The sequence below is a fragment of the Haliotis rubra genome, unplaced genomic scaffold (assembly GCF_003918875.1).
Source record: "Haliotis rubra isolate DU_JTF1 unplaced genomic scaffold, ASM391887v1 Scf805, whole genome shotgun sequence".
In the NCBI taxonomy this organism is placed as follows: domain Eukaryota; kingdom Metazoa; phylum Mollusca; class Gastropoda; order Lepetellida; family Haliotidae; genus Haliotis; species Haliotis rubra.
The window spans coordinates 292,309-306,573 of record NW_025767530.1 but is presented as its reverse complement, the minus strand read 5'-3'; the positions used below and the strand labels follow the sequence as shown (position 1 = coordinate 306,573).

The 14,265-nt window shown below is 45.5% G+C and overlaps 1 protein-coding gene across 1 annotated transcript in view; it reads right to left on the bottom strand.

Annotated features, from left to right (window-relative positions):
- LOC124261726 (phospholipid-transporting ATPase ID-like) overlaps positions 1-14,265 on the bottom strand; it is a 105,698-nt gene that overhangs the window by 41,995 nt on the left and 49,438 nt on the right. Inside the window, exons 4-5 of the mRNA XM_046696075.1 lie at positions 6,907-6,965; positions 2,139-2,252 (exon numbers count right to left, since the gene is read on the bottom strand). Coding sequence (XP_046552031.1) covers positions 2,139-2,252; positions 6,907-6,965 — 173 coding nt within the window. The remainder of the gene's footprint in view (positions 1-2,138; positions 2,253-6,906; positions 6,966-14,265) is intronic.

Genomic DNA, 14,265 nt, shown 5'->3' with positions numbered 1-14,265 from the left:
AGGGGTGCTGGTATCCCCTCTACCTCCGGGGCTTCTGTAAACCTACACCAACCCCTGGATCTATTCCTGGTTCTCACTACCACAACAAGGGGTGCTGGTATCTCCTCCACCTCTGGGGCTTCTGTAAACCTACACCAACCCCTGGATCTATTCCTGCGGTTCTCACTACCACAACAAGGGGTGCTGGTATCCCCTCTACCTCTCGGGGCTTCTGTAAACCTACACCAACCCCTGGATCTATTCCTGCGGTTCTCACTACCACAACAAGGGGTGCTGGTATCCCCTCTACCTCTGGGGCTTCTGTAAACCTACACCAACCCCTGGATCTATTCCTGCGGTTCTCACTACCACAACAAGGGGTGCTGGTATCCCCTCTACCTCCGGGGCTTCTGTAAACCTACACCAACCCCTGGATCTATTCCTGCGGTTCTCACTACCACAACAAGGGGTGCTGGTATCCCCTCTACCTCCGGGGCTTCTGTAAACCTACACCAACCCCTGGATCTATTCCTGCGGTTCTCACTACCACAAATTACCCACCTTTGATTTCTGTCTGCTGATTTGACTGGTTACACTACTTCCTACTACCCATCATAATGTGGGTTACAACAGTGTATGAAATAAGCTAAAAACCCAGCCAGACATCAGGGCTGGTAACTTCAAAATGTTACCAGCCCAAAATGAATTTAACCAGACCAGACAATCCGTTTGTCAGAAATCTAGCCTGTCTCGGGTGGTCGGACAGGCTTTACTTCATACACTGGTAATAACACAGCCTCAATGTTGGGATGGCAATATCAACATCAAGGAGGCCCGTTGATTATTACAGAGTTTGAGAGAAACTCAGCATTGAAGAACTGATTGTCTTCAAACGATAACCTTCAAAGATCTACTGGACAGAAACAATGTCTTCATATCCATTAAACAGGTGTTGGTGTTGGTGACTAGGTAATACGAGCTACTTTTATCAACCTTTCCCTCATGTCAACAGGTGATTCGGCAGTATAATGTTAATATAAATCAAAAGGGAAATTTGCAATGACAGGCACCGCAAAAATGGATCAAGTGGTTTGTGTAGCTTTGCCAAAGAGCAATCTCTGTAGATTTAGAGGAATCGGTAGTTAGGACCTATTTTCACCTGGAATCTACACTAGAGGAATAAGGAAACTATAAGTTCATCAGGACATGCCTAAAGCAACATGAGCAATTTCTTGTACATTTTGGATAAGTGAAAAACCTTTCCCAACAGGAAGTTATTGACCTACTGTGTATCAATGATAAAACACATGTATCTCTGTATCCCACACATCCTCATCACACATCGGTCAACATCACACATCGATCAACATCACAGATGTTTCCCAGCAACAAGGTCACATGGCAGACAGTGATGCATGTGCAGTGGCTGTCACATCTGACATCAACCAGGAAAATCAACTTAACTAATTAAACACTCTTCAATGAACTGGAAACAAAGGAACCTCATACATTAGACACATATCCTATATTTCAATATACAGCAAAACATATCTTCTTAAAAGTCCTAGGGACAATAAAAATATTTAGAATTAGCTGCAGGTGGCAAAACGCTAAGAGCTGAAAAAGACCTTGCCTCGTCAATAACGTTACTTTGTCATACATAATATATAATTATAAATTTCACATCATGAAATGAAATATATATGAATTTATACGCAACTATCTTTCAAACAATATATCAAAGCATAATTTCATGATAAGCATATTCACAAAGTATACATAAGAAATTTCAAGACATAATATTAATAGAATGACCTTCAACTTTCATAACATTGTGCTTTTTGGTCATGTTTTGTGTTCTGTTTAACATCGCACTCAGCAATGTTCCAGCTATAAGACAGCGGAGTTTACATAATCCATGGGGACGATGGGAACCAGAAACCAGAATCCAGAATATAGCCATAGGTTTCCTGGGACACTATCTTGAGCAACATTAGACAGGTTTTACAAACGTATCCCACATTACAAGTTGTCCAGCTAAAAACAGCTTCCAAATGTAATGCCCATCAGAATCAACTCATCTGCTCATTGTGGCATCCACACTGACGAGGTGTGACTGGTCAAGTGGCCACATGTGACAACTGGTAACAGTGTCTTACCTGCATGATAAGCAGACCCAGGAAGTAGGCGTTGGCCAGCCGCTGGAACTGCTCAAACAGGTTCTTGGGCAGGAACGTAAGCACATTGTACTTGGACGTGGAAATGTAGTTGTTCTGGATAGAAAAGTCAAATATTAACATATACAGCTGTACACCTAGCATCTCATCTCAAACACAAAATACCTTAGGCGTTGTTACAATGTGTTACACTCTAATTACATACACAAGACAGTGGACATGACATTACCCTCTGATCTCAAACACGATAAACTGAACCTGTTTTTACCCTCTGATCTCCAACATGATAAACTAAACCTGTTATTACACTCTGATCTCAAAAACAAGAAACTGAATCTGTTATTACGCTCTGAAACTGAACTGAACCTGTTATTACCCTCTGATCTCTAAAAAGGTAAACTGAACCTGTTATTACCCTCTGATCTCCAACAAGATAAACTGAACCTGTTACTACACTCTGATCTCAAAAACAAGAAACTGAACCTGTTATTACGCTCTGATCTCAAAAACAAGAAACTGAATCTGTTATTACACTCTGATCTCAAACACGATTTTGTAATTGCCTTTCAAAGTACAGTGTAAAATGCCTGAGCAGCCTCGCTTATTGTCTGGATTCTGGAAGACACTCAATCAGGAAGACACCTTTGGCAGACAGAACAGTTGATTGGACAGTCTGTGCCTTTTTGGTGGTGGTGTTTTCCATATTCCACAGCTGTTGTTTCAACTCAGGCTGGATGTGGTGAACCTTGCTTTCATCCATCCATAGTCACATATTATTGCAAGAACCTTTCTAGGTCAGTTTCAAACAGAGCTAGATGTCATAAGACATGTTGTGCCTGTTGCCTTTTTCTATCAGATGTCAGATGCGAAACAATATGCTTAACTGACACACGTTTTTTCGGGGAAAAAGACCTCTTTGACAACATGTAATGTCAAAAACAACATATCTTACTATTATAATTCACTTCAACTCAACCCCAATAGTGTCAGAAAATGTTTGTAGTACTTCAGTATATCTATATATTTCGATCATACACAGTAGAGTCACGGTGCTGAATAAACACAACTTGCAAGTGCAAATACAAATGCATACAAAATATCTATGAACTTATCCAAGATGTGTTCAGCTGCATCAGCAACTTTAGCTTTTATATAAAAAAGTGTTAATTCAGCGCGAACATGACGGTTGTTGTACCCAGAGCTGCTGTTGCCGGTGTGACAGTCGTGATGCATCAAACCAGTAGGCTCAGGTGTTCTGTGTTTTGTAACTAATCTAACTCACTGCTCACAGGAATGTGAATTGATAAACAACCTTTCTCATAAACTTGTTTTCCAGTCTCTTGCTCTTGGCCAGTATGTTGCTCTGTCACATGAATCATCACTAACAGAGTTACTCCAGGATGTTTTACTTCACACATATAATTTAAGTAAATTAACGCCACCAGCCCTTTCCATAATCATGTGCAATCTCATTATCGTCAAATAGTGATGATACTGGGTGTTCACAAACAAGTAAGTAACAAGCAAGCACACTGATCACCTGAAAAGACACAGGATTTGAAAGGGCTAATGACGCCTTGGATGTTGTTAGACAAACCCTGATCAGAGAAACCTGAGGAGGAGCCATACTAGAGTTAGTGTGTGTGTATGACCCTGATCAGAGAAACTCTGAGGTATAAACTCATACAGCAGCTGGAGGATACTCTGCCCTACACAGGTATAAACTCATACAGCAGTACGGAGGATACTCTGCCCCTACACAGGTATAAACTCATACAGCAGTACGGAGGATACTCTGCCCCTACACAGGTATAAACTCATACAGCAGTACGGAGGATACTCTGCCCCTACACAGGTATAAACTCATACAGCAGTACGGAGGATACTCTGCCCCTACACAGGTATAAACTCATACAGCAGTACGGAGGATACTCTGCCCCTACACAGGTATAAACTCATACAGCAGTACGGAGGATACTCTGCCCCTACACAGGTATAAACTCATACAGCAGTAATGGAGGATACTCTGCCCCTACACAGGTATAAACTCATACAGCAGTACGGAGGATACTCTGCCCCTACACAGGTATAAACTCATACAGCAGTACGGAGGATACTCTGCCCCTACACAGGTATAAACTCATACAGCAGTACGGAGGATACTCTGCCCCTACACAGGTATAAACTCATACAGCAGTACAGAGGATACTCTGCCCCTACACAGGTATAAACTCATACAGCAGTACAGAGGATACTCTGACCCTACCTACAGGTATAAACTCATACAGCAGTAAATACTCTGCCCTACACAGGTATAAACTCATACAGCAGTACGGAGGATACTCTGACCCTACACAGGTATAAACTCATACAGCAGTACGGAGGATACTCTGCCCCTACACAGGTATAAACTCATACAGCAGCAGCGATGCGGAGGATACTCTGCCCCTACACAGGTATAAACTCATACAGCAGTACTGGAGGATACTCTGACCCTACACAGGTATAAACTCATACAGCAGTACGGAGGATACTCTGCCCCTACACAGGTATAAACTCATACAGCAGTAATGGAGGATACTCTGCCCCTACACAGGTATAAACTCATACAGCAGTACGGAGGATACTCTGCCCCTACACAGGTATAAACTCATACACAGCAGTACTCTGACCCTACACAGGTATAAACTCTGATACTCTGCCCCTACCTACTCATACAGCAGTACAGGAGGGACCCTACACAGGTATAAACTCATACAGCAGCGGTACATGGGAGGATACTCTGCCCCTACACAGGTATAAACTCATACAGCAGTACGGAGGATACTCTGACCCTACACAGGTATAAACTCATACAGCAGTACGGAGGATACTCTGCCCCTACACAGGTATAAACTCATACAGCAGTACGGAGGATACTCTGCCCCTACACAGGTATAAACTCATACAGCAGTACGGAGGATACTCTGCCCCTACACAGGTATAAACTCATACAGCAGTACGGAGGATACTCTGACCCTACACAGGTATAAACTCATACAGCAGTAAACTCAGATGGAGGATACTCTGCCCCTACACAGGTATAAACTCATACAGCAGTACGGAGGATACTCTGACCCTACACAGGTATAAACTCATACAGCAGTACGGAGGATACTCTGCCCCTACACAGGTATAAACTCATACAGCAGTACGGAGGATACTCTGCCCCTACACAGGTATAAACTCATACAGCAGTAATGGAGGATACTCTGAGGATACAGCTACGGAGGCCCCTACACAGGTATAAACTCATACAGCAGTACAGGGAGGATACTCTGCCCCTACACAGGTATAAACTCATACAGCAGTACGGAGGATACTCTGACCCTACACAGGTATAAACTCATACAGCAGTACAGCGGAGGATACTCTGCCCCTACACAGGTATAAACTCATACAGCAGTAATGCGGAGGATACTCTGCCCCTACACAGGTATAAACTCATACAGCAGTACTCTGGGAGGATACTCTGCAGTACAGAGGATACCCTACACAGGTATAAACTCATACAGCAGTACGGAGGATACTCTGCCCCTACACAGGTATAAACTCATACAGCAGTACGGAGGATACTCTGCCCCTACACAGGTATAAACTCATACAGCAGTACGGAGGATACTCTGCCCCTACACAGGTATAAACTCATACAGCAGTACGGAGGATACTCTGCCCCTACACAGGTATAAACTCATACAGCAGTACGGAGGATACTCTGCCCCTACACAGGTATAAACTCATACAGCAGTCATACAGAGGTGCCCCACACAGGAGGATACTCTACCCCTACACGGAGGATACTCTGCTGACACAGGTATAAACTCATACAGCAGGTATAAACACAGGTATAACTCCATACAGCAGTACGGAGGATACTCTGACCCTACACAGGTATAAACTCATACAGCAGTACTCTGGATACTCTGCCCCTACACAGGTATAAACTCATACAGCAGTACAGGAGGATACTCTGCTACACAGGTATAAACCCTACACAGGTATAAACTCATACAGCAGTACGGAGGATACTCTGACCCTACACAGGTATAAACTCATACAGCAGTATATTAGATTTTTGCATGGATACTCTGACCCTACACAGGTATAAACTCATACAGGTCAAAAAGTTATTGACACAAAGTCATTTTTAATACATTTAGCATTATTACACAGATCCCCATTTTCACTTTATTCATTGAAACACAGAGTCGTCTTCATACCTGAACGGAAAAACTGGCCATTTGGAATACATCAGCATCTCTGGTTCTAAAAGTATGTCAGAATTTCTGAAGAGATTATGTAAAAGAGTTGCCAAGTAGTCAACCATGAATGTTTTCTGGGCAAAACTCAAGTTGAATGAAGGCAGGCTGCAAATAACCCAGTCTAGACTAAGGATTGATGCCATAAGCAATGAAGTAATCAAGTCACCAATGTCACTCGGTCCATTACAAGTTACCGCCTTTTAAGACCTGCATAAGTCACTGAGCGTGAGTTATAACCCACATTCCCTGCTTGGTTCCAGTATATCTGCCTCTTTCCACAGTAAATGGGGAACTGGCGACACATTCTACCTCAAAAGGAGGCTCTATTTCAGATGAGAATGGATAATGAAAGACTAAAACATAATGAAATTTATTATTTAACATTTTTAATGGAACATTAAAATGGCATAAAACATCAAACGAGAATCAAATTTCAATCCAGTACTTACTGCATATTCAAATTGAGCGTTGAATTCTGTATCATTGGCTTTTATGCTTCTTTCTATTTCTGAAAAACAAACCAAAAATTAGATTAACTAGGTTTTAGATTCGTAGCACTGACACATTACACAAAATTGGGTTTAACGTCGTGCTTAAGAATATTTCGCTCATATGACGACGTGCATGCATGTGTATGTGTATGTGTGGCTGCTTGTTCTAGCCCAGACTTAAGCTGGTTTTATAGTGCTAGCTCACTGAGATACCATGCCGCAGTGAAGCATGAATATCCCACTCAGACACATTATACTGACTCCGAGCCGACCAGTCCTTGTTGTACCCATTAATGCCGAGCGCCAGGCAGGGACCAACAAGTACCATATTTTAACGTCTTTTGGTATGACGCGGTCGGGGATCGAACCCGTGACCTTCCGCTCTCTGGGCGGATGCTCTAACCACTACACCACGGAGGCGGTGGACGCTAGAGAGATATGTGTAGTCTGTCTATGTGTGCTACTGTTGACATGATGGCTACAGGCAGTCTGAGTAGATGAGTTCCTGCTACCACTACCTGACATCAATACATGTAGACACATAAGAGCTGAAGGTAAAACAGCAGTACTGTAGGCCCTCTTGGTTGGCATTGTTACAAAGGCTATTTGTTAATGGTCACCTCTCTTTTCTAATACACTCAGGAATTGTTATCACAACTCTCCTCATGAGCAGTCAACATGAACATGTTTTCATCCCACCAAAATAACAATACCATTTCACCAAATGGGATGGTTCCTCCCCTATGATGGAAGACCACAAAGAGACTGACGAAGTCAAAAACACATCAGTGCTAGAAAACATCACTGGCCTGGCAACAGATCAAGAAAATCACCATCTCGATAAAAGCCTGAGATAGAATCCCAAATACTCATGATACTCCTGAAAGGGCAGAGACAATTTGACAGGGATTGATACGGAAAATGTTGTCCCTTGAAAGTTAACCTACCCCTGCCATTATCACAAGCATTACACAACATCATCAACACTGCGCTATACCAAACACAGCAGGAGCGTGGCAGACATGGGATCAGCCAGACTTAAGAGGTGCAGACCCATATATAAAGATGAATATCACTGCACTGAGGATTGCCACAGTACAAAATGCTAACAGCATTGCCTACCATAACAAGCTATAGCACAATCAGTAAATGTGATGAGATTACAAATGACAGTCAAACAGCCTGGCGTGCCTGTGCAATCGCCTGCCATCAAGACATCCGCACAGTCAGTCTTGTGGGAATTGGTATTGGTGGCATGCTCTCTCAATCAATGTGACGTGGTCGTAATTGGCAAGGGCTCTATGTCACGGGCAAGAATAGTCCTCATCACGGACATCAACTGTATTTGTGACATACCTTGCACATTATCAGACCTCAAAGTCAGACTTCACCAGGCAGATCATCTTATATCTTTACAGAGGCTAGTGTTTCCAGGCTTTCATCAGGATTCAACATATGACAGTTGTTGTCCCTATCCCAGTTCTAGCGGAGTGATGTGATAACAGATCAGATGTGAAAGAGTGAATTATTAAACCATCATTGGGCTATCATCCAGCTGAATGTGTGTCACAGTGTTTGATCTGACAGAAGCAGATGATACTTAAAGCATGGGAGCCTATAACCTACAGCCTAAGGCATAAAGTTGAAGATATAGCATGGCTTCCAGAAATCAAAAACAAAGCTTTACTCAAAACTTGAAGGATAGCAGGTTTAGCTTCAAGATTAGAAGGTTCATGTCAAGAACTAGATGAATTAATTTCAAGTCTGAAGATGACACAGATTAAAGGTAGCATGGATTCATAATTCAAACAATGCCTGAAACATGCATAACAAGTGCTCTTCAGGTGGCCATCATGACATGTATCAGAGAGTGCTAACAGTGCATAGGCGTCTCCAAGAGGTCCCTAGGAGGTCCCAGGGAGCAAGGTGACAAAATGTATCTGCATGGATTACTAAAAATCATTGTTAAAACAAGGTGTTCATCTAAACGTTATTAAAGTGTTAAGTGATGAGCAATCACTTATTCAGCCAGGCCTCTGGCAGCTTTTGGGCAATGTACTTTTCCATATTTTACATCTATGATGCTGACTTCAATGGTCAAACAGAACTAATAAGCTTAACTTTCCCCACTAAATGTATAGATTTACAACATGACAAAATACATGAGAACATTCAAAGAAAAGGTAGGACCTGAATGACATATGAGCCAGGTGAACTCCCAGTAAAACAATTATTCAAAGTTTGACCTATTCCACTGACAACATAAATATATCTCTTGTATTCCAGACAAAATAGGAAAATAGACAGATCCAATGCATCATGTCACACTGGAGAAAACTATAGGAGATTAAACACATTTTTTCCAGCCAGATCGATCACTGGTTGTAGTGCTAACCCCAAGGTCAACTGCCACATTAGCAAACTGTTGAACACACAGGCTCCATCTCTGCCAGGAAAGATGGTTGAGCAAGCATCAATGGCCATCAGCTGTGTTCAAGAAAGGACATTTCCTCTGTTGTGTCTGACTTAAATCCTCAAAGAATATTAAAAATATTGCTAAGAAATTGTCTGACATTTTCCAAAAGCTAACAACGTTATTCTTTCTTCCACTAGACTGACTGACTGACTGACTGAGTTTGGTTTAACGCCGCTTTTAGCAATATTCCAGTAACATCACGGCTGGGGACACCAGAAATGGGCTTCACACATTGTACCCATGTGGGGATTCGAACCCGGGTCTTCGGTGTGACGAGCCAACACTTTAACCACTAGGCTACCCCATCGCCCCTCTTCCACTAGGAACAAGTTTACTTCTGAAAGAATGGAGTACAGACGTGTGGTATGAATAAGTGATCAAGGAAGGAATTTCAAGAGGAAAGAAACATATGAGCAAGTCTATGACTCCAACACAACTGTGCTGTTATTATTTACCTCCCTTAAGAAAATCATCTTGGGTAAAAAATTTGTTCAAGTTTAAATATCAAATATCTAGAGAGCTCTAAAATCTGACTTTTTCACAGATTTACCTTATAAACATGATGTTGTTTTCAGTCCCAAACACACAATAGTTGAAATGACAAAAAGTTTTATTTTCATGTATATGAACACATCTGATTTCTGTCATTGTCATTTTATTTTCTCATTTCATGTATCTTGCAGATCCTGTAGCCAAGAAATAGTCCTTATCCTACCTTGTCCAGTAAGATACAGCGTCAGTGCGAGGACTCATTAAGCTTCAAGATTTTAGTGCCATCACGAAGACAACCCAAAACAAACTTTAGATATTGTATCCCTCATTTTCACAAAAGGTTTATGTACATTTAGGTGCTTCACCATCTACCATGCCTAAAATGTGGGAAAATGAATTGTTTCAGAGATGACTTACTTCTGACGCAGAGTATTCAGCATCAGGATCATTAACCGGTTCCATGGCATACATATCTTGTGTTACTTGACTGATGTAATGATAACATGTGAATCATGCACACAAAGACATGTTCAAACATGCATATCACGCACCCATCAATCACAATCAATCCTGGTAGGACTGGCCTCTACCTTCTGTGATACCCTCATGTTTTGTTGAGCTTTGCATCTGAGCTGATTAATCAACTAAATCAACACATGACAACTGCTGTAAAACTACCCAATAATGTTCCTCAATGAGTGTAAGAATAAGTTCAAAAATGTTTATGAAGGGAGCCAGTGAGTGTTGGGTGGGGTGGGTGGGGGCCAGTGTGGATGGAGCCAGTGAGTGTTGGGTGGGGCCAGTGTGGATGGAGCCAGTGAGTGGTGGGTGGGGTCAGTGTGGATGGAGCCAGTGAGTGGTGGGTGGGGCCAGTGTGGATGGAGCCAGTGAGTGGTGGGTGGGGCCAGTGTGGATGGAGAAAGGGTGTGTGGATGGAGCCAGTGAGTGGTGGGTGGGGCCAGTGTGGAGGGAGAAAGGGTGTGTGGATGGAGCCAGTGAGTGGTGGGTGGGGCCAGTGTGGATGGAGAAAGGGTGTGTGGATGGAGCCAGTGAGTGGTGGGTGGGGCCAGTGTGGATGGAGCCAAAGTGGTGGGTGGGGCCATGGATGGAGCCAGTGAGTGGTGGGTGGGGCCAGTGTGGATGGGAGAAAGGGTGTGTGGATGGAGCCAGTGAGAGTGGTGGGTGGGGCCAGTGTGGATGGAGAAAGGGGGTGTGGTTGGAGCCCGTTAGTGGTGGGTGGGGCCAGTGTGGATGGAGAAAGGGTGTGTGGATGGAGCCAGTGAGTGGTGGATGGGGCCAGTGTGGATGGAGAAAGGGTGTCTGGATGGAGCCAGTGAGTGGTGGGTGGGGCCAGTGTGGATGGAGAAAGGGTGTGTGGATGGAGCCAGTGAGTGGTGGGTGGTTCTAGTGTGGATGGAGAAAGGGTGTGTAGATGGAGCCAGTGAGTGGTGGGTGGTTCTAGTGTGGATGGAGCAAGCATGTGTGGAGCCAGTGAGTGATGGGTGGGCCTACTGTGTGAGGAGCCAGTGAGTGATGGGTGGGCCTAATGTGTGTGGAGCCAGTGAGTGGTGATGGGTGGGCCCAGTGTATGTGGAGCAGCATGTGTGGAGCCAGTGAGTGATGGGTGGTTCTAGTGTGTGTGGAGCCAGTGAGTGATATGGCCAGCCTAGTGTGTGTGGAGCCAGTGTGTGGTGGGTGGGCCCAGTGTGGATGGAGAAAGTGTGTGTGGATGGAGTCAGTGAGTGGTGGGTGGGCCCAGTGTGTGTGGAGCAAGTGTGTAGAGCCAGTGAGTGATGGGTGGGCCCAGTATGTGTGGAGCCAGTGAGTGATGGTTGGGCCCAGTATGTGTGGAGTCAGTGAGTGATGGGTCGGCCCAGTGTGAGTGGCGCAAGTGCAGGTGGTAGTGGAATTGGGTTTAACATCGTGCTTGAGAATATTTCGCTCATATGACGACGTGCATGCGTGTGTATGTACGGCTGCTTGTTCTAGCTGGTTTTATAGTGCTAGCCCACTGAGATACCATGCCGCAGTGAAGCATGAATACCCCACTCAGACACATTATACTGACTCCGAGCCGACCAGTCCTTGTTGTACTCATTAATGCTGAGCGCCAGGCAGGGACCAACAAGTACCATATTTTAATGTCTTTTGGTATCGAACCCGCGACCTTCTGCACTCCGGGCGGATGCTCTAACCACTACACCACGGAGGCGGTCTGTGTGGCGCAAGTGTGTGTAGAGCAAGAGTGTGTGGATAGAGCCTGTGAGGTGCGATGGGACTAGTATGTGGTATGTGGATGGCGTCATAATGCGTTAATAAAACCAGATAGTGTGGATGGAGCCAGCGTGGGGATGAAACTTCTGTGAGTGGATGGATCCAGAGTGCTTGGATCCAGAGTGCTTGGATGGAGTTAGTTTGTGTGGATGGAGTCAGTGAGTGGTGGGTGGGCTCAGTGTATGTGGAGCCAGTGAGTGATGGGTGGGCCCAGTGTGTGTGGAGCCAGTGAGAGGTGGGTGGGCTCAGTGTGTGTGGAGCCAGTGAGTGATGGGTGGGCCCAGTGTGTGTGGCGCAAGTGTGTAGAGCCAGTGAGTAATGGGTGGGACCAGTGTGTGTGGAGCCAGTGAGTAATGAGTGGGACCAGTGTGTGTGGAGCCAGTGAGTGATGGGTGGGCCCAGTGTGTGTGGCGCAAGTGTGTAGAGCCAGTGAGTAATGGGTGGGACCAGTGTGTGTGGAGCCAGTGAGTAATGAGTGGGACCAGTGTATGTGGAGCCAGTGAGTGATGGGTGGGACCAGTGTGTGTGGCGTAAGTGTGTAGAGCCAGTGAGTAATGGGTGGGACCAGTGTGTGTGGAGCCAGTGAGTAATGAGTGGGACCAGTGTGTGTGGAGCCAGTGAGTGATGGGTGGGCCCAGTGTGTGTGGCGCAAGTGTGTAGAGCCAGTGAGTAATGGGTGGGACCAGTGTATGTGGAGCCAGTGAGTGATGGGTGGGCCCAGTGTGTGTGGAGCAAGTGTGTAGAGCCAGTGAGTAATGAGTGGGACCAGTGTGTGTGGAGCCAGTGAGTGATGGGTGGGCCCAGTGAGTGTGGCGCAAGTGTGTAGAGCCAGTGGTAATGAGTGGGACCAGTGTGTGTAGAGCCAGTGAGTGATGGGTGGAGCCCAGTGTGTGTGGAGCCAGTGAGTGAGACCAGTGAGTATGAGAGTATAGGACCAGTGTGGAAACCAGTAGTGATAGGTGGGCCCAGTGTGTGTGGCACTTAAGTGTATGTAGGAAACCCAGTGAGTAATAGGTGAGACAGTGTGTGTAAGGCGCAAGTGAAGTGATAGGTAGAAACCAGTGTGTGTGGAAACCCAGTGGTGATAGGACCTTGGTGTGTGTGGAAACCAGTGAGTGATAGGTGGAGCCCCAGTGTGTGTGGAGCATAAGTCATGTGTAGAAACCCCAGTGAGTAATGAGTAGGACCAGTGTGTGTGGAGCCAGTGAGTAAGTGATTTGGTGGTCCAGTGTGCGCGGATGGAAAATGTAGACCAGTAATGAAGTACAACGAGGACCAGTGTGCGATCAAACCAATAGTGATGATGCGGAATGCCCAGCGAGCGTGGTAAATTATGGTGGAAGCGGATAGGAACCAGTGATAAATGAGGTGGAACCAGTGTATGTATGAGCCAGTGAGTGATGGGTGGGCCCAGTGTGTGTGGCGCAAGTGTGTAGAAACCAGTGAGAGTAATGGGTGCAGGACCAGTGTGTGTGGAGCCAGTGAGTAATGAGTGGGACCAGTGTGTGTGTGGAGCCAGTGAGTGATGGGTGGGCCCAGTGTGTGTGGGCGCAAGTGTGTAGAGCCAGTGAGTAATGGGTGGGACCAGTGTGTGTGGAGCCAGTGTAATATGAGTGGGACCAGTGTATGTGGAGTAGTGATGGGTGGGACCAGTGTGTGTGGCGTAAGTGTGTAGAGCCAGTGAGTAATGGGTGGGACCAGTGTGTGTGGAGCCAGTGAGTAATGAGTGGGACCAGTGTGTGTGGAGCCAGTGAGTGATGGGTGGGCCCAGTGTGTGTGGCGCAAGTGTGTAGAGCCAGTGAGTAATGGGTGGGACCAGTGTATGTGGAGCCAGTGAGTGATGGGTGGGCCCAGTGTGTGTGGAGCAAGTGTGTAGAGCCAGTGAGTAATGAGTGGGACCAGTGTGTGTGGAGCCAGTGAGTGATGGGTGGGCCCAGTGAGTGTGGCGCAAGTGTGTAGAGCCAGTGAGTAATGAGTGGGACCAGTGTGTGTAGAGCCAGTGAGTGATGGGTGGGCCCAGTGTGTGTGGAGCCAGTGAGTGATAGGTCAGCCCGGTGTGTGTGGAGCAAGTATGT